Source organism: Lipotes vexillifer, unplaced genomic scaffold (assembly GCF_000442215.2).
Source record: "Lipotes vexillifer unplaced genomic scaffold, Lipotes_vexillifer_v1.1 scaffold602, whole genome shotgun sequence".
In the NCBI taxonomy this organism is placed as follows: domain Eukaryota; kingdom Metazoa; phylum Chordata; class Mammalia; order Artiodactyla; family Lipotidae; genus Lipotes; species Lipotes vexillifer.
The window spans coordinates 1,220,931-1,242,662 of NW_006790307.1; the positions used below are offsets into that span (position 1 = coordinate 1,220,931).

The window sequence follows — 21,732 nt, forward strand, 5'->3', positions numbered from 1 at the left end:
CCCGTGAGCCATGGCCGCTGGGCCTGCGCGTCCGGAGCCTGTGCTCCGCAACGGGAGAGGCCGCAACAGTGAGAGGCCTGCGTACCCCCCTCAAAAAAAAAGACGAAAAAAACAAAACAGCAAAAATAAACCTACACCTATGGCGAAGCTGGCATTTAACTTGGTATATTAAAAATAATGTAAAGATATCAAAAAAGTATGTCAGATTTCAGAATAACTTTAGATTCTAGGATCCTTAAGGGAATCTCTTTGTCCTCTTAGCAATGAGTTAAATACACTAACACTCAGTAAATCCAAGAGTAATTATTATGTTAGAAATTAATGCCTTTTTCCCATACCTGTGACAAGAGCGAGGCGTTCCACACCTGCAAAATCTGCATGCTCAATAGCCATAACACCAGCAGCACCAAAGAGCTGTTCAGGATAATTATAAATTAACTGCCTATAAATAAAATATGAAAATACTGTTCAAAGTGGTTACTTCACAAGATAAAATACATCAGACTCAAAAACATGAAAATATTTTTATCTCACCAGTCATCAAAGAAATGCAAATTAGAACAAGATAACATTTCTTACTTATTATTGTATAATACTTTATAAATTATACTAGTGCATCCATGTTAGTACTGAAAATGGGTATTGTTTATATATTGCCATTGACAGTATAAAATGAACCAATAATTCTGAAAAGCAATTTAGCAGTAGTGCATCAAAACCCGTATCTATGGGATCCTCTGGTGGCACAGTGGTTAAGAATCCACCTGCCAATGCAGGGGACATGGGTTCAAGCCCTGGTCCAGGACGATCCAACATGCCGCAGAACAACTAAGCCCATGTGCCACAACTGGTGAGCCTGTGCTCTAGAGCCCACAAGCCACAACTACTGAAGCCCGCACGCCTAGAGCCCGTGCTCCACAGCAAGAGAAGCCACCACAATGAGAAGCCCGCGCACCGCAACGAAAAGTAGCCCCCGCTCGCCGCAACTACTGAAAGCCCACGCGCAGCAACAAGACCCAACGCAGGCAAAAATAAATAAAAAAAATAAATTTACTAAAAACCCCAAAACCAAAACAAAACCCTTATCTATGTTTATATACTTTGATTCTACTCCTGAGAATCTACAGCAAGAAAATTCAGATACTAATTAAATGAAGATATATGTAAGAATTTTTATGTAGAACAAAACTTTCCAATGTCTGTGAAGAGTGTGTAAGTCTCAATTTACCAATTATGAAAAATTTGTAATTTTAAGTAAAACATATATACTGTTAGGTTAAAAAAAGCATGTTATAAGTTTATACCATATGATCACAACTAAATGAAGAACTGAAACAACATACACACACACCACGAATCAACTTAATAAAAGAATTTCTGGGAGAATTGTTCCTTCTTTATACTTTCAAACCTCCCAAAATGAGCAAATGTTACTCATACAACAGGAGTAAAAAGGACATCTGTTTAAAAGGTTGTAACTTAAAAAAAGCCAAAGAAAAAATTTTCTTAACTAGTATAAAGCACTGCTAAGCAAAATTGTGCCTTATCAGAATCATAGATCTCATAGAAGTTTAGAAACTAGCTTTTCTTCTTCTTTTTTTAATTAATTTATTTTATTTGTTGCTGCGCGCAGGCTTTCTCTAGTTGCGGCGAGCAGCAGCTACTCTTCATTGTGGTGCGCAGGCTTCTCATTGTGGTGGCTTCTTGTTGCGGAGCACGGGCTCAGTAGTTGTGGCACGTGGGCTCAGTAGTTGTGGCTCGCGGGCTCTAGAGCGCAGGCTCAGTAGCTGTGGCACACGGGCTTAGCTGCTCCACCGCATGTGGGGTCTTCCCAGACCAGGGCTCAAACCCCTGTTCCCTGCATTGGCAGGCGGATTCCCAACCACTGTACTACCAGGGAAGTCCCTAGTAACTAACTTCTAAAAGCCCACATACATTTGGCTTAAAACAATTATTTTCCATCAAATGGTAAATCTCTCTCAAAGTTAACTATTGCCCTTTCACTGAAATGCATTTGGAAAAAAACACTTCCTAAATAACTAAATTCAATATAAAAGAATTTTCCTAAATCTTTGCAGGAAACAATCCTTTCTTGGATTATTATAAATCTTGTTAGCACAAGCATACACAGACCTGTTAATAAAGCAATTTATCCCATGCTTAAGAATACGTTCAACTTTCTCCTTCATTTTTTCCTTTTCTGCACGTTCTATTTCGGCAACTTTTGCTGTAGAATCAACTCTTACCCGGGAACCAAATATCTAAAACAAATGAAATCATAAAAAATAGCATCACTTTCCTAACTCGCAAGTTTCACAGCATATTTAAACTTTTTAATGTAAATACACCAAAAACTATGTGTGCATGTGTGTATGCATATGTACAATATAAATATATATTCATATATATATAATCAGAAGCTAAGAAACTATATAAGAATATACATTCACATGTATATAAACCCTATAAGGGTTTTTATTAGTGCAACTGATTACCAGCCCAAGTTTATAGCAGCTAGCAATTAGAATTCCAAGAAACGTAGTTTAACGTACCTTAATTTTGTCTGTATCCATACCAGTATTTGCAATAAGAATTTTAGCATTTTCAATTCGCTTTGGTTGATTTACTCCAATTTTTTTATCCAACAGAAAGCCTACAATATAAAGATAGAATTGTATTAAATATTTCAAGGCTGTGTTAATACTATTTTAAGGTAATCTGCTTTATCAAATTACTCTTTTAGAAATGCTATACAGCCCTTACATATAAATTCAATCAAGAATATCTTCAGTAGGAATATCTTACTCCTGTGAAAGAGACAAACAACATGCATTTCTGCAACAAAACCCAGACTCCAAATCACTAACTGGTAGAGCAGAAACTGTAAAGCACAATTTACCCCATTTTTTCCTTCTCTGTACAATAGAATGCCTACACTTTCTACCTTTTATTTTGTGAATACACTGTGAAGATGCTTTGAAAAATCCACACTCTTAAGAATAAAACATACTATTATCAAGGAAATTGCAGCTGCTAACTCATTTATCACTCTTCAAGAACACCAGAAACTATATTCTCAACACCTGCCAACTAATTGGTATGACCTACCCAAACCCTTCCTAGAGAATACATGTAATCCTGGAAAAAGTGCCATTTGACAATAGCTGACTTCTAGTAAAAAAACAAAAAAAAACAAAAAAAACTACTTCTCGGGGCTTCCCTGGTGGTGCAGTGGTTGACAGTCCGCCTGCCGATGCAGGGGACACGGGTTCGTGCCCCGGTCCGGGAAGATCCCACATGCCGCGCGGAGCGGCTGGGCCCGTGAGCCATGGCCACTGAGCGGCACGTCTGGAGCCTATGCTCCACAACGGGAGAGGCCACAACAGTGAGAGGCCCGCGTACCACAAAAACAAAAAAACAAAAAAAAACCCAACTACTTCTCTTTATTAGAGACTAACTTACTTCATGGTATAAAGTAAAACCTAGAGGTTATCAAAAGAAATGCTGGGATAATTTGAGAAGATCAAACACAGTCAATATAACAAACGAATTAAGATGACAAAAATGGCTGCAATATGATTTGTGTCCTTAAAGACAAGTTTTCTGTCTTTGCGAAGTGTCACTAGTCCTGATTAACTAAAAGTGGATTCACTCAGTACTTAGCTTTCAACAACTGGTCAAGGCTTCCTTTCCCGTATTCAATATGTACATACCTTCATCTAAATAGGAATCTGCCATACTTCCTCCTAGCTTCTTGATGACATGAATTGCCTCCAGATTACCAGAGCCTTTCAGTCTGAGAACGGCTTCCACAGCTAACTTAGTAAAGTGGTCTTTGTGATGAGTAAGAAGTTTTGAGGATAATGTTGTTCCTGCAATGTTCATTAAATCTTGACGGAATTTAACTTCGTCAGAACTAAAAAAGCAAAACAAAACAAAAAAAGAACAAAAAAACTCAGGCCAGTTCTTAAAATGCTTCTCTGAAGTTATCAACCCTGTTTTACTTTTCAAAATTTATCCAGATACTTTTTTGTCAATAGACTTTCACCTCAACCAGTCAGGGCTCTAAGTCCCATGAAAAAAATTAAACCTTATCAATAATCAAGAAATACAAATTAAAGGATACTATTTTCCCCACCAAGCTGGCAAACTACCAAAAGAGAAACACAAGCAAACAAAAATTTCAAGAACATGGGAAACGAGGCATTGTTATACAGCTAGTGGGACTGTAAATTAATGAATTTTTTCTACAGCACTACTTGTAAGGTAAATAAAATTGCTTTTAAATACATACATATCTTTGGACACAGCAATTATACTTACTTTTTTTAAGTAGCAAGTCTGTCACAACACTATAAAGCTAAAAATTGTCGAAACACAAATCTCCAATTATAGATAGGTGAATTATAGTAGTCACAAAATCAAATGCATACCTCTACTAAAACTAATATTACAGAGAACACTGACACCTCGAAACTTTTCTAGTTATTCAACTAGGTTAAAGAGGCTAAAAAACACTCTATACAATGATACTATTTGTTTATTGTGATTATACATGTAAAAAAACCCCTGGAAACCCAAACTTTAACTTTAGTTACTACCTCTGGGGGGTAAGGTGGGGTTTTTCTGGCTTTTATTGAGGCAGGATGAGCGAATAGAGTCATGTTTGTGTATGCTTTTCACTGCTCTCTAGACTTCCTGCATTGACTGTATTTCTAAAAGAACATTTAAACATTAAATGTTTGAAACAGTAGTGTTTTGGTATACCAACCCATGATCAACTGCAGAATTCAACAGAGCCTGTCTTGCCGCCTTTGTGGCTTCTCTCCAACCCGCAATAATGGTCTGTGGATGAATCTTTTTTGCAATTAAAGATTCTGCTTCCTATTAATAAACAGTGGAAGACAAGGATGAATGCTAAATCTGTAGTAAGAAATTGATTACTTCTGATACTCAAAACCACAGTAGCAAAAATAAACCCCAAGAAGACGAAGCTGAAGTTACTCAGATATTCTTACCCTTAGTAATTCTGCTGCTAAAACAGTAACAGAGGTAGTGCCATCACCAACTTCATCATCTTGAACCCTTGACATATCTAGGGGGAAAAAAAAAGCTAGTTATTAACTCACTTACGTTTGACTCTGCTTTTTAAATTACTTCTTGGTAGCTTACCTAATTCTCCAAATATACCCACTACCAATCTAAATCTCACTTATGTAGGTTTCCTCACCTGACAAATTCTTTGAACTTTTCAGCCCGAAATACAGTAGTTTTACCATCAGTAAGTAAATGGCACTCCAGAAGACTGTATTTTTAAAAAAATTTTACTGAAGCATAGCTGACTTACAATGCTGTGCTAATTTTTGCTGTACAGCCAAGTGGTTCAGTTGTACACATATATTCTTTTTCATATTCTTTTCCATTATGGTTTAACACAGAATACTGAATATAATTCTCTGTGCTACACAGCAGGACCTTGTTGTTCATCCATTCTATATATATTAGTTTGCATCTGCTAATCCCAAACTCCCAATCCATCCCTCCCCCTCTGCCCTTGGCAACCACAAGTCTGTTCTGTATGTGAGTCTGTTCCTGTTTCATAGATAGGTTCATTTTTGTCATATTTGACTCCACATATAAGTGATAGTATGTGGTATTTGTCTTTCTCTGACTTACTTCACTTTGTACAATAATCTCTAGGTCCATCCATGTTGCTGCAAATGGCATTATTTCATTCTTTTTTATGGCTGAGAAATATTCCATTGTGTATATATACCACAACGAAGCTTGCATTTTAATAACGATAATAATCAATTAAAAAGTAAATAATCAATGAATCGAAAGGACAGTCAACACAGCCTATTTAAAATTGTTTCCAAATGTTAACAAAATGTCATCCTCAGACTCACCAACTAAAACTTTAGCAGCTGGATTGTCCACACCAATATTTTTTAAAATAGTTGCACCATCATTGGTTACCATAAGAGAAGCATCTCGTCCACTGCTTAACAGAATTTTGTCCTAAAAGGAACATATTTGGTTCAAGTTAAGATATAAGTACACCTGGAAGAACACACAGATTCATCAGTACTCTCATATATTGCTAATATGTAAATACTCTGGATGGTTATTTGGCAGAATCCACTTAAATGTTTTCATTGCATACACTCCCCCCAAAAGCAAACCTTGGTGTCCTAACCTTTGTCTACCCCTAAAGACAGCAGAAGAACAGAGAGACATGAACAAGGCTGTTCTGATACTGTAATATCAAAAGCAATGAACGCAAACTAATAACCTAACGTAAACCTCACAATACAGTGATAAATACAAACTATAAAATAAGCAAGATACAGAATACTATTTGACAGTGAGAGGAGGCAGTATATCTATTTATACTGAAAAGAATTAAGCAAGCCAAGCTACAGCAAAAGTACATACAAGTAATATCTATCATGTAACAAAATAATGCTATCTATTACAGGGAGAATATATAAAATAATATCTTATAATACATAAAATACCTGTACATCTACATAAAGACATTGGTTAGATTTATATCCAAATGGTAACAGTGTTTGTCACTGGGGAGGTGAGTGGCACTGGGGCTGTATAGTGATCGATGGGGACTTTAGCCATGGGTACTGTTTTGATTTTCAGTAAGGAGTATATATCCATATCTTAACTTTTACAATTAACAGTTAAGTTTTAAAGATAACAAAGCATCCAAAAGAAGTTTTTATATCTCTAATGGCTCTAAAACAACATTAAAAAATTTAAATTCCCTGTTTTTCTTACCATGCCCTTGGGTCCCAACGTGCTCTTTACCAAGTCTCCAATAGCAATGGCGCCAACAAAAGAAGACTGGAATAAAAATCCGAGATGGTCAAAATCAACTTCACAGTCTTAAAATTTTTAAAAAACCCAAAAAACTACTGTATCTTTATAAGAATGAGATAAAGTCTTACCAGACGAGCTGTCTCTGCTCTCTCTTCATCAGCTCCAGCCTTGAAGATATTAACAGGTGCAAGGGAAAGGGACGCCTAAAAAAGAAAACCAAGACTCAGTTTGAATACCAGTATTCTTTAACACATAGATGCCTTCCACTAGACTTACAAGTAGATACCTAACAGAAAATTAATTTACAGCACAAGGTACTTTTTTAAACAAATGAAGCTCTCCATCATCGGAGCAGTCATTTATTTAAAGCGGAAGGAGGAACTTAGGTGACATTGCATTTTGGATCTCTAAGCGCTTCAGGAATAAAAATTCTACCCCAAAGAGATCGACTGTAAGTATGGCGAGACCAAAGATGGCAAAGATGATTTTAAACTAAGGATAAGGCAGGCAGGTGTGGTAGGCCACTCGCGCGACGACGACCGCCAGGAGGACGAGGGGATGCTGCGGCCTCGCTGCCATCTTCGCCCTCTGGCCGCTCCAGGCTCCGCCCCGAGAGGGAGGGGGAAGCCCGTCTCGCCGACCCGCCCGGTGCACTAGAAATTTCTTCGCTTGGGGTGAGCTCCGAGCCTCGAGGTTCTGGGGCTGTGGAGAGGCCGAGTCACAACAAGGTGCTGGCCTTCAGGCCCATGCCTGCCCTGTGGGCCCGGCGCAGGCCACACGCCGCGGCCTGCGCCACGTGCGGCGGGCCCGGGGACAGACACAGGGAGCCCGCGGCGCTGGGATACAGATGAGGCAGCAGACGGCGGGGGACGACCGAGGACGGCCGAGGACGGCGGGCCCCGGGCAAGGGCCTATAGGGCCAGACTCACCATGGTTCCGAGGAGTAACATATATACTGTTAGGTTAAAAAAAGCATGTTATAAGTTTATACCATATGATCACAACTAAATGAAGAACTGAAACAACATACACACACACCACGAATCAACTTAATAAAAGAATTTCTGGGAGAATTGTTCCTTCTTTATACTTTCAAACCTCCCAAAATGAGCAAATGTTACTCATACAACAGGAGTAAAAAGGACATCTGTTTAAAAGGTTGTAACTTAAAAAAAGCCAAAGAAAAAATTTTCTTAACTAGTATAAAGCACTGCTAAGCAAAATTGTGCCTTATCAGAATCATAGATCTCATAGAAGTTTAGAAACTAGCTTTTCTTCTTCTTTTTTTAATTAATTTATTTTATTTGTTGCTGCGCGCAGGCTTTCTCTAGTTGCGGCGAGCAGCAGCTACTCTTCATTGTGGTGCGCAGGCTTCTCATTGTGGTGGCTTCTTGTTGCGGAGCACGGGCTCAGTAGTTGTGGCACGTGGGCTCAGTAGTTGTGGCTCGCGGGCTCTAGAGCGCAGGCTCAGTAGCTGTGGCACACGGGCTTAGCTGCTCCACCGCATGTGGGGTCTTCCCAGACCAGGGCTCAAACCCCTGTTCCCTGCATTGGCAGGCGGATTCCCAACCACTGTACTACCAGGGAAGTCCCTAGTAACTAACTTCTAAAAGCCCACATACATTTGGCTTAAAACAATTATTTTCCATCAAATGGTAAATCTCTCTCAAAGTTAACTATTGCCCTTTCACTGAAATGCATTTGGAAAAAAACACTTCCTAAATAACTAAATTCAATATAAAAGAATTTTCCTAAATCTTTGCAGGAAACAATCCTTTCTTGGATTATTATAAATCTTGTTAGCACAAGCATACACAGACCTGTTAATAAAGCAATTTATCCCATGCTTAAGAATACGTTCAACTTTCTCCTTCATTTTTTCCTTTTCTGCACGTTCTATTTCGGCAACTTTTGCTGTAGAATCAACTCTTACCCGGGAACCAAATATCTAAAACAAATGAAATCATAAAAAATAGCATCACTTTCCTAACTCGCAAGTTTCACAGCATATTTAAACTTTTTAATGTAAATACACCAAAAACTATGTGTGCATGTGTGTATGCATATGTACAATATAAATATATATTCATATATATATAATCAGAAGCTAAGAAACTATATAAGAATATACATTCACATGTATATAAACCCTATAAGGGTTTTTATTAGTGCAACTGATTACCAGCCCAAGTTTATAGCAGCTAGCAATTAGAATTCCAAGAAACGTAGTTTAACGTACCTTAATTTTGTCTGTATCCATACCAGTATTTGCAATAAGAATTTTAGCATTTTCAATTCGCTTTGGTTGATTTACTCCAATTTTTTTATCCAACAGAAAGCCTACAATATAAAGATAGAATTGTATTAAATATTTCAAGGCTGTGTTAATACTATTTTAAGGTAATCTGCTTTATCAAATTACTCTTTTAGAAATGCTATACAGCCCTTACATATAAATTCAATCAAGAATATCTTCAGTAGGAATATCTTACTCCTGTGAAAGAGACAAACAACATGCATTTCTGCAACAAAACCCAGACTCCAAATCACTAACTGGTAGAGCAGAAACTGTAAAGCACAATTTACCCCATTTTTTCCTTCTCTGTACAATAGAATGCCTACACTTTCTACCTTTTATTTTGTGAATACACTGTGAAGATGCTTTGAAAAATCCACACTCTTAAGAATAAAACATACTATTATCAAGGAAATTGCAGCTGCTAACTCATTTATCACTCTTCAAGAACACCAGAAACTATATTCTCAACACCTGCCAACTAATTGGTATGACCTACCCAAACCCTTCCTAGAGAATACATGTAATCCTGGAAAAAGTGCCATTTGACAATAGCTGACTTCTAGTAAAAAAACAAAAAAAAACAAAAAAAACTACTTCTCGGGGCTTCCCTGGTGGTGCAGTGGTTGACAGTCCGCCTGCCGATGCAGGGGACACGGGTTCGTGCCCCGGTCCGGGAAGATCCCACATGCCGCGCGGAGCGGCTGGGCCCGTGAGCCATGGCCACTGAGCGGCACGTCTGGAGCCTATGCTCCACAACGGGAGAGGCCACAACAGTGAGAGGCCCGCGTACCACAAAAACAAAAAAACAAAAAAAAACCCAACTACTTCTCTTTATTAGAGACTAACTTACTTCATGGTATAAAGTAAAACCTAGAGGTTATCAAAAGAAATGCTGGGATAATTTGAGAAGATCAAACACAGTCAATATAACAAACGAATTAAGATGACAAAAATGGCTGCAATATGATTTGTGTCCTTAAAGACAAGTTTTCTGTCTTTGCGAAGTGTCACTAGTCCTGATTAACTAAAAGTGGATTCACTCAGTACTTAGCTTTCAACAACTGGTCAAGGCTTCCTTTCCCGTATTCAATATGTACATACCTTCATCTAAATAGGAATCTGCCATACTTCCTCCTAGCTTCTTGATGACATGAATTGCCTCCAGATTACCAGAGCCTTTCAGTCTGAGAACGGCTTCCACAGCTAACTTAGTAAAGTGGTCTTTGTGATGAGTAAGAAGTTTTGAGGATAATGTTGTTCCTGCAATGTTCATTAAATCTTGACGGAATTTAACTTCGTCAGAACTAAAAAAGCAAAACAAAACAAAAAAAGAACAAAAAAACTCAGGCCAGTTCTTAAAATGCTTCTCTGAAGTTATCAACCCTGTTTTACTTTTCAAAATTTATCCAGATACTTTTTTGTCAATAGACTTTCACCTCAACCAGTCAGGGCTCTAAGTCCCATGAAAAAAATTAAACCTTATCAATAATCAAGAAATACAAATTAAAGGATACTATTTTCCCCACCAAGCTGGCAAACTACCAAAAGAGAAACACAAGCAAACAAAAATTTCAAGAACATGGGAAACGAGGCATTGTTATACAGCTAGTGGGACTGTAAATTAATGAATTTTTTCTACAGCACTACTTGTAAGGTAAATAAAATTGCTTTTAAATACATACATATCTTTGGACACAGCAATTATACTTACTTTTTTTAAGTAGCAAGTCTGTCACAACACTATAAAGCTAAAAATTGTCGAAACACAAATCTCCAATTATAGATAGGTGAATTATAGTAGTCACAAAATCAAATGCATACCTCTACTAAAACTAATATTACAGAGAACACTGACACCTCGAAACTTTTCTAGTTATTCAACTAGGTTAAAGAGGCTAAAAAACACTCTATACAATGATACTATTTGTTTATTGTGATTATACATGTAAAAAAACCCCTGGAAACCCAAACTTTAACTTTAGTTACTACCTCTGGGGGGTAAGGTGGGGTTTTTCTGGCTTTTATTGAGGCAGGATGAGCGAATAGAGTCATGTTTGTGTATGCTTTTCACTGCTCTCTAGACTTCCTGCATTGACTGTATTTCTAAAAGAACATTTAAACATTAAATGTTTGAAACAGTAGTGTTTTGGTATACCAACCCATGATCAACTGCAGAATTCAACAGAGCCTGTCTTGCCGCCTTTGTGGCTTCTCTCCAACCCGCAATAATGGTCTGTGGATGAATCTTTTTTGCAATTAAAGATTCTGCTTCCTATTAATAAACAGTGGAAGACAAGGATGAATGCTAAATCTGTAGTAAGAAATTGATTACTTCTGATACTCAAAACCACAGTAGCAAAAATAAACCCCAAGAAGACGAAGCTGAAGTTACTCAGATATTCTTACCCTTAGTAATTCTGCTGCTAAAACAGTAACAGAGGTAGTGCCATCACCAACTTCATCATCTTGAACCCTTGACATATCTAGGGGGAAAAAAAAAGCTAGTTATTAACTCACTTACGTTTGACTCTGCTTTTTAAATTACTTCTTGGTAGCTTACCTAATTCTCCAAATATACCCACTACCAATCTAAATCTCACTTATGTAGGTTTCCTCACCTGACAAATTCTTTGAACTTTTCAGCCCGAAATACAGTAGTTTTACCATCAGTAAGTAAATGGCACTCCAGAAGACTGTATTTTTAAAAAAATTTTACTGAAGCATAGCTGACTTACAATGCTGTGCTAATTTTTGCTGTACAGCCAAGTGGTTCAGTTGTACACATATATTCTTTTTCATATTCTTTTCCATTATGGTTTAACACAGAATACTGAATATAATTCTCTGTGCTACACAGCAGGACCTTGTTGTTCATCCATTCTATATATATTAGTTTGCATCTGCTAATCCCAAACTCCCAATCCATCCCTCCCCCTCTGCCCTTGGCAACCACAAGTCTGTTCTGTATGTGAGTCTGTTCCTGTTTCATAGATAGGTTCATTTGTGTCATATTTGACTCCACATATAAGTGATAGTATGTGGTATTTGTCTTTCTCTGACTTACTTCACTTTGTACAATAATCTCTAGGTCCATCCATGTTGCTGCAAATGGCATTATTTCATTCTTTTTTATGGCTGAGAAATATTCCATTGTGTATATATACCACAACGAAGCTTGCATTTTAATAACGATAATAATCAATTAAAAAGTAAATAATCAATGAATCGAAAGGACAGTCAACACAGCCTATTTAAAATTGTTTCCAAATGTTAACAAAATGTCATCCTCAGACTCACCAACTAAAACTTTAGCAGCTGGATTGTCCACACCAATATTTTTTAAAATAGTTGCACCATCATTGGTTACCATAAGAGAAGCATCTCGTCCACTGCTTAACAGAATTTTGTCCTAAAAGGAACATATTTGGTTCAAGTTAAGATATAAGTACACCTGGAAGAACACACAGATTCATCAGTACTCTCATATATTGCTAATATGTAAATACTCTGGATGGTTATTTGGCAGAATCCACTTAAATGTTTTCATTGCATACACTCCCCCCAAAAGCAAACCTTGGTGTCCTAACCTTTGTCTACCCCTAAAGACAGCAGAAGAACAGAGAGACATGAACAAGGCTGTTCCGATACTGTAATATCAAAAGCAATGAACGCAAACTAATAACCTAACGTAAACCTCACAATACAGTGATAAATACAAACTATAAAATAAGCAAGATACAGAATACTATTTGACAGTGAGAGGAGGCAGTATATCTATTTATACTGAAAAGAATTAAGCAAGCCAAGCTACAGCAAAAGTACATACAAGTAATATCTATCATGTAACAAAATAATGCTATCTATTACAGGGAGAATATATAAAATAATATCTTATAATACATAAAATACCTGTACATCTACATAAAGACATTGGTTAGATTTATATCCAAATGGTAACAGTGTTTGTCACTGGGGAGGTGAGTGGCACTGGGGCTGTATAGTGATCGATGGGGACTTTAGCCATGGGTACTGTTTTGATTTTCAGTAAGGAGTATATATCCATATCTTAACTTTTACAATTAACAGTTAAGTTTTAAAGATAACAAAGCATCCAAAAGAAGTTTTTATATCTCTAATGGCTCTAAAACAACATTAAAAAATTTAAATTCCCTGTTTTTCTTACCATGCCCTTGGGTCCCAACGTGCTCTTTACCAAGTCTCCAATAGCAATGGCGCCAACAAAAGAAGACTGGAATAAAAATCCGAGATGGTCAAAATCAACTTCACAGTCTTAAAATTTTTAAAAAACCCAAAAAACTACTGTATCTTTATAAGAATGAGATAAAGTCTTACCAGACGAGCTGTCTCTGCTCTCTCTTCATCAGCTCCAGCCTTGAAGATATTAACAGGTGCAAGGGAAAGGGACGCCTAAAAAAGAAAACCAAGACTCAGTTTGAATACCAGTATTCTTTAACACATAGATGCCTTCCACTAGACTTACAAGTAGATACCTAACAGAAAATTAATTTACAGCACAAGGTACTTTTTTAAACAAATGAAGCTCTCCATCATCGGAGCAGTCATTTATTTAAAGCGGAAGGAGGAACTTAGGTGACATTGCATTTTGGATCTCTAAGCGCTTCAGGAATAAAAATTCTACCCCAAAGAGATCGACTGTAAGTATGGCGAGACCAAAGATGGCAAAGATGATTTTAAACTAAGGATAAGGCAGGCAGGTGTGGTAGGCCACTCGCGCGACGACGACCGCCAGGAGGACGAGGGGATGCTGCGGCCTCGCTGCCATCTTCGCCCTCTGGCCGCTCCAGGCTCCGCCCCGAGAGGGAGGGGGAAGCCCGTCTCGCCGACCCGCCCGGTGCACTAGAAATTTCTTCGCTTGGGGTGAGCTCCGAGCCTCGAGGTTCTGGGGCTGTGGAGAGGCCGAGTCACAACAAGGTGCTGGCCTTCAGGCCCATGCCTGCCCTGTGGGCCCGGCGCAGGCCACACGCCGCGGCCTGCGCCACGTGCGGCGGGCCCGGGGACAGACACAGGGAGCCCGCGGCGCTGGGATACAGATGAGGCAGCAGACGGCGGGGGACGACCGAGGACGGCCGAGGACGGCGGGCCCCGGGCAAGGGCCTATAGGGCCAGACTCACCATGGTTCCGAGGAGTTCAGCAAACACGACAACCCCTCACCAGCTCGCGCCCCAGGCCGGAGGAAAGAGAAGCCGGAAGTAAGAGAGGCCGGAAATGACGCCACACGCTCAGCCGCAGGGGGCGGAGCCCCGGTCGGCGCGCTGCTCGCCCTGGCACCGCCCTTGGGGGAAGGGAGGGCACAGCGTTTGAGGGGAGCCCCGCGGTTCGGAAAAGCTGCCCGTTCCGCTGGAGGGGCGGGGCCTCGGCTGGCGCTCCGCTCCCTTTGGAGGCACCCGCTGGGGACCAGGAAGGGGAGGGTTGAAGATTTTGCGTGAGGCCCAGAGGTTTAGAGTAGAGCTCACCAAGGTGGGAGAGGCGCTACGCTGTGGGTGTTGCCATAGCAACGGAGTTCTTTCTCGCATGTTTAATTTTTCTTTTCTTATATTTAACCTTTAAAAAAGGTTGCTTTAAAGTACTACATGTACAGAGTTTAAAGTGTTGTATACTAATGTAATAGAGGTGGGGCAGGCACGTGGCTGTTAGAGAGCCACTGGTAGCAGTCCCTCCCAGCCATTGGTTGACGTCGCAGGAGACCCCCCCACACACCCGGGGACCCCACCCCACCCCCACCCCTTTCAAGGTCCGCTAGCTTTGCGATTAAAGTCATTATTCCCTGCCCCAACAACTTGCTTCCAGATTTATTGGCCTGTTGTGCAGCAACAGAGCGAGCTTGGGCTCAATAACACTAATAATGGAAAACATAATTCACCAACCACATTAATTCCTCTCCTCAGAAGCAACCACTCTCAACTTTTTGAGCTTTTTAAAACATTTACCGTTATATTCCTAAATAATATTTTATTGCTATTTTAATTTTAAACATTATTTATTAAGATGGAGGAAGACATATTTCTTTTACTGGATTGTAGAACGCTGTTCTCAATTGGGCTGTCCATGACAGTGTCTTGTGAGCTCTGATGGAGACTTTTACTTTGTCCGGCTTGCTCACTTTCAGGAGGTTTTGCATTTCACTCATTCTCCCCTCCCCCCAACACACAGTTGTAGAGATGACTAATATCCTCTTACATAATGTCTTTGTAAAAAGCAAAATCAATCCCAAATATTTCCGTTTGTTAAGAACAGTTTCTACTTTCTCTAAGTTGACCCCTAGGACATTTAAAGCAAAATTTTTGTACTTAAAAAAAATGTTTAGCTTTGCATCTGATACCTTTTTCTCCCTTTGACTAACTGATCTCTTAGCAAGCTCTTGGATTGTGGCAATTGTTAACATTGGTGGGTGTTTTCAATTTAAAAAAATATATTTATTTATTTGGCTGCGCCTGGTCTTCGTTGCCACATGTGGGATCTTTAGTTGGAGCATGTGAACTCTTAGTTGCGGCATGTGGGATCTAGTTCCCTGACCAGGGATTAAACCTGGGCCCCCTGCATTGGGAGGGCAGAGTCCTAGCCACTGGACCACCAGGGAAGTCCTGATATTTTCCATTTTTAATTGTTCTACCCTTCAGATATATGCTAAGAGGGTTAGTTTACACCAGGGATTGACAAACCATGAGGCGCCATATCCAACCTGCCACCTGATTTTGTATGGCCAGAGAGTTAAGAATGATTTTTATATTAAGTGATTGAAAACATAAAAACTTTTGTGATACATTAAAATTATGTGAAATTTATATTTTGACATCCATGAAGCTTGGTTGTTAACACAAGCAAACTCATTTTTATACTGGGCAATACAATACAGATACAATGGAAGAGTTGAGTAGTTGTGACAGACTCTATAGCCCATAAAGCCTAAAAAAACTATTTACTATCTGATCCTTTACGGACAACGTTTGCTGACCCCAGTTTACACTATTTGCAGGGTCCATCATGAAAAGGGGTGTTCAGATTGGACAAATTATTATAAATCTACCAAGAGTTTTGTGTTCTTTGTGGGAAAAACTTGCTCAGGAAATGCACCTCAACCGGCAGATCTCAAATCGCACAGTGTAATGAAAAGTCACAAGAACAAGGCGCTAAGATACCTGCACAATATTGAAAACAGCTGTTTTTATTGTGGGCAAAATCACGTGTGGAAATATTACGTCCTCTGGCAGGCAAGTCTGAGACTATGGGTGATGGAGAAGCCAGCGCCCCCTCCCTGCTGGTCTTTGGAGCGGCGGTTGGGAGAAGCATAGCCAGGGGCTCTTGGATGGGAACTGGGAGGCAGGCTCTGCCACCTGTGGAGCAGAGGCCAGAGACAGCCAGGAGGAGCCCCCTATGAGGGAACTCCCAGCAATCTGTCCTTCCTCTATTGCGTGTGTTTTTGACTTTTCCTCCTTTCCTGTGTCATTTGGTGTCACCCTTGTATGCCAGAGGCTAAACAGCTTCAGGAACCAGACTGTGTGGGTTTGGATTTCAACTCTTCCATATATTAGTTTTGTAATTTGGGGTGGGTTCCATAAGCCTGCCTACTGTGATCTATAGCAATGTGAGAAATAACAAAATTTGTTTTAAGCCACCAAGTTTTTAGGTGGCTTGTTGCACAGCAACAGATAACCAAAACACTCCTTTAACAATGCCTTTGAAAAAGCATTTATCCACTTTTGCTTCCATTTTAGTCTCCCTGCCTTATTAAAATGCCATGTCCTCTATTTTATCCTCCATATTGATGTCAGTCATCTTTATAAAATGTTATTTCTCCAATGTTTAAACCCTTCAAATTGTCTCACCTCATTTTGAGTAAAACAAAAACTCCTTCGCATTCTATACCTATGTGATGTCTCTCATTTCTCCCTTGTCTATCCTCCCAGACTGCCTTTGCATCCTATGCTCCAGGCATATGGAACCTTTGCCACCACTGAACATCGTGATCTTTCTACACCTCTGTGCCTTTGCACACGGTATTTCTTCTCCCTAAGATATCCTCTCCCCTCCTGCCCTCATCAAACACCTCAGGGATTACCTCCTGTAAGCCCTTCTCGAAAATCTCCATTCTCAGGCTGAGTTAGACGCCCTTCCTTTGTATGTGCCATATCATATTCAGAATTGGAATAATTTGTTCTCAATTCTCCTAAGTATATAGCTACTACTATTCTAGAGGTATCACAGAGATGGTAATTCCTTATACCTAATTTATATCTTAGAGCTTAGTCCTCTGGGGGGAGGAAGGGCACTGCCCTCAGTTAGAAGGGCTGTTCTAAACTACAAATTCTTTTGAGAACAAGAATTACTATCTTTATTACTAGCATAGGACCTAGTTTGTGCTCATTCATTAAATAAGAATATGTGAACAGTTACTGTCTTCAACGGAGCTCAAAGGAAAAATACAGAAATAATCCCAAAAAAGGTTTTAATTTCTGAGAACAAACACCTAAGTTTTGCAAGATGTGGTCTCTGTCACATCTTAACCAATTTCTGTGTTCCATGGTGTCTGGTACATAGTAAGCACCCAATCATTTGTGGACTTGTCTATTCCCTTTACTGTTTAAATAATCTCCATCTTGAGCTATACCGAAATAGGCTTTGCAGTGCCACTCAGTGACAAAAAACAGGTCTGGAGTCCCAGCCCTGAGTACTACTAGTTTAAATGACCAAGAAGATAAAAACTGTGAGAGTCTGTCAAATACATAAAATTTCATTTCACTTTGAACTTTGAAAATGGAGGCAGCGATATGAGACTAAGGAATAAAACCTCTTATAAAGTTTCAAGAAATATGTGAAGTATAAATACAGTGAAACTTTAAATAGGCATCCAACCAAACTTTTATTGGGGTTTTATTGCAATCTACTTTAGGCAATAAGGGGGAAAGTAACCGTAAGAACTCCCATCAGATTTTATTCAACAAAGCAGTTTTTCACTAATACTTAAGGTTAGTGTATAGTCAGCTCAGCTTCCAGTATCATCAACTTGAGTACCTCGTCATGAAGATTTATCCCAGAATGACAACATTAAGTCATTGAAAGAAGCTAAATCATCTAAAATTAAACCATGTTTTATATATACTTTTTAGGATGGTATATTAATACTCTACAATAAGTAAGGATTTTTAAAAAGTGTTGCTTAGCCCTTGTTGAACTAAATTCAATTATTAGCTTATTCTTTAAGTACTCCAGTTAATAAAGGTTTGATTGTACTTCAAGAACTCTGACTTTTCCAAAAATAAAAAATTAGTTCTTATTTGTTAGGACAAAAATTAAGCTTAAAAGCACATTCACACTTGTCCTTAAAAGCACGTTCACATCATATACGAGATAACTTCCTCATGCCTGGAAACGTGGCTTATATGGCAAAAAAAGTCACATGCAAAGAACAACTAGAGGGTAATCCTCCCATGTCCACATCCTCCAAAAAGCCACACTTGGCCTCAGTGTAAAAGTTATATTTTATTGCCATGCTACAAAACGTATGAAGTTGGCACTGACAGGGAGAAATAGAGAACAAGGGTGGGGAGGGCTAGAGGGCAAAAGATGTTGTTACATATACAACAAGGTTTAATCAACAGTGGTAAATTTTGCCAATATTAAAAATGCAAACCAAAATTTAAAATGCTGATATGAAACAGCGTTAAAATACAATTTATGCATAGTACAGTATCACTTATGTCTTTTATTAGAGAAATATGGAATGCTTATAAACGAAATTAACTATAGGGGGTAAAATTCATATTTCATTTACAATTTGGCAATGTTAGACAATTTTTTAGTCCCACTGTTAGACAATTTTTTATAAAAGACAAAATTAAAAATCTAATAAGCTACCTTTATACAAAGTTGCTATATTTATGCCTTTACGTAGGAAAAAAAACATTTATAATGCAAATTAGGACATACATAATCTTACAATATTATACAATGTAATGAAAATAAAAACATAACACAAAATTTGTCCTTTATAAAATGTGTATTTTGCATTTACCAATGCAAATGTGGCACACTGGTGACTACTGTACTATTAATACCAGTCCGTTTCCATGCTGCTATTGTCCAATTGTCATAGAACTGCAATTGTAATGATGCTACAAAAGAATCGTGTTACACCAAAAAAGAAAAAAAAGAGGATGTAGGGATGGGGAAAAGGGACGTAAAGAACAGGAAAAATAGGGTGCTGGTTTGGGCAGAGTATATTGTGGTATGTCATAAAATATTTGTTAATTTTTCAAGCCAAAAACATTTCCTATACATTCTGTGATTTTGTACCAATGCCTTTATTCAAATTTGGCAAACATCAGGGAAAAGGTAATTTAGTACCATATACCTCACATATCAGAGATTAGAAAGAGATGCCAATACATCAGTTACTTCTGAATGTTGTCTCTGATGGTATGTCTATTTCAAGGATATAGATATATAGATATATAGATATATATATATATGTATATACAAATATACATATATATATTTATACACACACACTACACATTGCACAAAACACTTGGACATTATGGGTTAGGAACAGCACAAGGGGAAATGGGATGTATTTTTTAGCTTGTTAAGACCTTTACCTTGAGGCAAAAATATGGTGGCACATTATTGGGAAATTATGAAAACATAAGGCCCCTGTCCCATTTTTAATAGAACATTATTGAGGTACATTTTTATACTTTGCGCCACGGATTTTTTTGGTGGGGGGGGGGATACACAAACACTAGCTTGACTCACAACACTGAACTGTGGGGTCAACATTAATATCTGTAAAAACAAAGACTGCTTGGCAAATTTTCTTAAGTCCAAAATGTGATCTATTCTGGATATACTGAGAAGTGAAAAGCTTTTTGCTGAGTCTTCAAAAGTAAAGTGCATATCTCATCACTCCACAGCAGCAGTAAATAAAAGGAACTATTTGCCAATCTTCTTGGAGGGAGGGAAGGCACCATATTTTCATTTTGAAAGGAAGATGAACCTGGGAAATAAAACACACTAAGAAAAAACACATGTAATACCCATATCAGTTTCCAGCCCTGGTCTGGGATAAAAGCTGTTACGATCTATATGGATAAAACAGGATTCTATTAGGGGAAAAGCGTATGATCAATGACTATATTTCCAAAACCAAAAAGTGGGATCACATGATCTATCAACAGAACAGAATATCTAAAATTAGGTCTGTCTCAGAAAATCTGAAACATATGGCCACAATTATATCCCAATAAAATATCTCATTCTAAAATGCACCTAGTAATTGGTACAATTCTTCCAGGACAGAGCTTAATGCCCATTACTAGACTACTGCAGAGGACAAATAGTGTTCTATGTTATTTTTAATTAAATAGGAACACAGGTGATTTCCAGAGACATTTAGAAATTAATACCAGTTGTATACATCTTCCCTAATACTCGTAGTACCTAAAAATCAAATTCTTAGCAGACAAATTGGTCCCATTTTCATTTTTAAAGCACACAGTATTGAAAGAATAAACTGCAATGGTTATATTATAGTTGCTTAAAAAATATAAAAACTAATCAGAATCTGGAAGGAAAAATGAAAAGGCTGAGGAAAAGTAAGAAAAGAAAGTATCCAACCTCCAAAATGAGTAAATAGGTCAGCCCTTTTGTTCCGAAGTTAACGTTCTGTCTTGACTGCTTGTTTCAGAGAAAACCATGTGCACTGGTTCCATCATAATTCTTATTCCACATTACAAAAATCATCACATAAATTTGGCACAATTAGCAATCTACTCAGAATAAAGCATAAATGGAACAATACATTAAAATGGAAACTGCATACCTATACCACTGCTCTCTTTTTAGAGAACAGTGAACACTTTGGTAAGCACCAAATTCACAGAAAAGAAAGAAAATTCTGCTATGCACATAAACCAGTGGCACTAAAAATGATAAAGACATCTTTAATAATTTATTTTCTTTATAATGGTCCCACCCTATTATTTTGCTAATCCATTCACTGTCCTATAATTAGGTCATTTATGGAACAGATTGGATGCTATATGACTGAAAAGTTTTCATGCTAAATTAACCTTAGTTACATCTGGTAGATCCAGACCAAAATCTCAAATATCCTCATATTTAGAGGAGACAGTGACATATTTTACAAGGATATCTAACCTTCTTTCCACTCTACCTGCTCTTATCTTCTCTAGGATTTGGGAAACTGGAAAATTCTTGATTTTCCAAGAGCTAGACATATGGACTCTCATCAGTTTATATAAACTTCAATTCATTTTCAATCCTAAATTATGACACAATGTCATTGCTATAAGACTTCCACTGTACCTGCTATGCTGGCAACAATTTTAACATTCTATTAAAATCAAGGGATAACCCAAGATCCAGCTATGAGCGAAAGGACAGCAGAGCTGAGGAGCACGACAGTGGGCAAAGTACAACTGCAGCCATGTGACTGAGGGGATCACTGCTAAAGTGCTGGGAGAGTGCCCACAGAGAAAACACAGTACCTTTAGGGAAATTTGCATGTTAAAAGTAGCTTCCTTTTTTTTTTCTT

The 21,732-nt window shown here is 38.4% G+C and overlaps 2 protein-coding genes and 1 non-coding gene across 3 annotated transcripts in view; all 3 read right to left on the minus strand.

Annotated features, from left to right (window-relative positions):
- The window catches only part of CCT2 (chaperonin containing TCP1 subunit 2), a 24,091-nt gene extending 9,725 nt beyond the window's left edge, over nucleotides 1–14,366 (minus strand). Inside the window, exons 1-10 of the mRNA XM_007463551.1 lie at nucleotides 14,291–14,366; nucleotides 6,966–7,040; nucleotides 6,796–6,861; nucleotides 5,910–6,021; nucleotides 5,019–5,095; nucleotides 4,772–4,884; nucleotides 3,714–3,916; nucleotides 2,553–2,653; nucleotides 2,134–2,261; nucleotides 339–442 (exon numbers count right to left, since the gene is read on the minus strand). Of these exons, the coding sequence (XP_007463613.1) occupies nucleotides 339–442; nucleotides 2,134–2,261; nucleotides 2,553–2,653; nucleotides 3,714–3,916; nucleotides 4,772–4,884; nucleotides 5,019–5,095; nucleotides 5,910–6,021; nucleotides 6,796–6,861; nucleotides 6,966–7,040; nucleotides 14,291–14,293 (982 nt within the window). The 5' untranslated portion in view covers nucleotides 14,294–14,366. The remainder of the gene's footprint in view (nucleotides 1–338; nucleotides 443–2,133; nucleotides 2,262–2,552; nucleotides 2,654–3,713; nucleotides 3,917–4,771; nucleotides 4,885–5,018; nucleotides 5,096–5,909; nucleotides 6,022–6,795; nucleotides 6,862–6,965; nucleotides 7,041–14,290) is intronic.
- LOC103086389 (T-complex protein 1 subunit beta-like) lies at nucleotides 7,556–13,940 on the minus strand. Its single transcript, XM_007463577.1, has 10 exons — nucleotides 13,887–13,940; nucleotides 13,490–13,564; nucleotides 13,320–13,385; nucleotides 12,434–12,545; nucleotides 11,543–11,619; nucleotides 11,296–11,408; nucleotides 10,238–10,440; nucleotides 9,077–9,177; nucleotides 8,658–8,785; nucleotides 7,556–7,748 (listed from the first exon to the last, which is right to left on the minus strand). The coding sequence occupies exons 1-10, from the start codon at nucleotides 13,938–13,940 to the stop codon at nucleotides 7,556–7,558; spliced, it is 1,122 nt and encodes a 373-aa protein (XP_007463639.1).
- A 1,317-nt stretch (nucleotides 14,367–15,683) lies between the features above and the next one.
- TRNAG-CCC (transfer RNA glycine (anticodon CCC)) lies at nucleotides 15,684–15,756 on the minus strand. Its single transcript has one exon. It is a non-coding gene; the product is annotated as a tRNA-Gly (tRNA).
- Nucleotides 15,757–21,732: the final 5,976 nt, after the last annotated feature.

What these genes read in the sequence shown, in the direction of transcription:
- LOC103086389 (XM_007463577.1), bottom strand. Translation starts at nt 13,940, where the DNA reads ATGGCAGCGAGGCCGCAGCATCCCCTCGTCCTCCTGGCGGTCGTCGTC. An exon ending in GAGCAGAGACAGCTCGTCTG is followed by an intron (nt 13,386 to 13,489) that starts GTAAGACTTTAT and finishes TTTTTATTCCAG; the next exon opens with TCTTCTTTTGTTGGCGCCAT. An exon ending in AATTCTGCAGTTGATCATGG is followed by an intron (nt 10,441 to 11,295) that starts GTTGGTATACCA and finishes TTGCTTTTTTAG; the next exon opens with TTCTGACGAAGTTAAATTCC.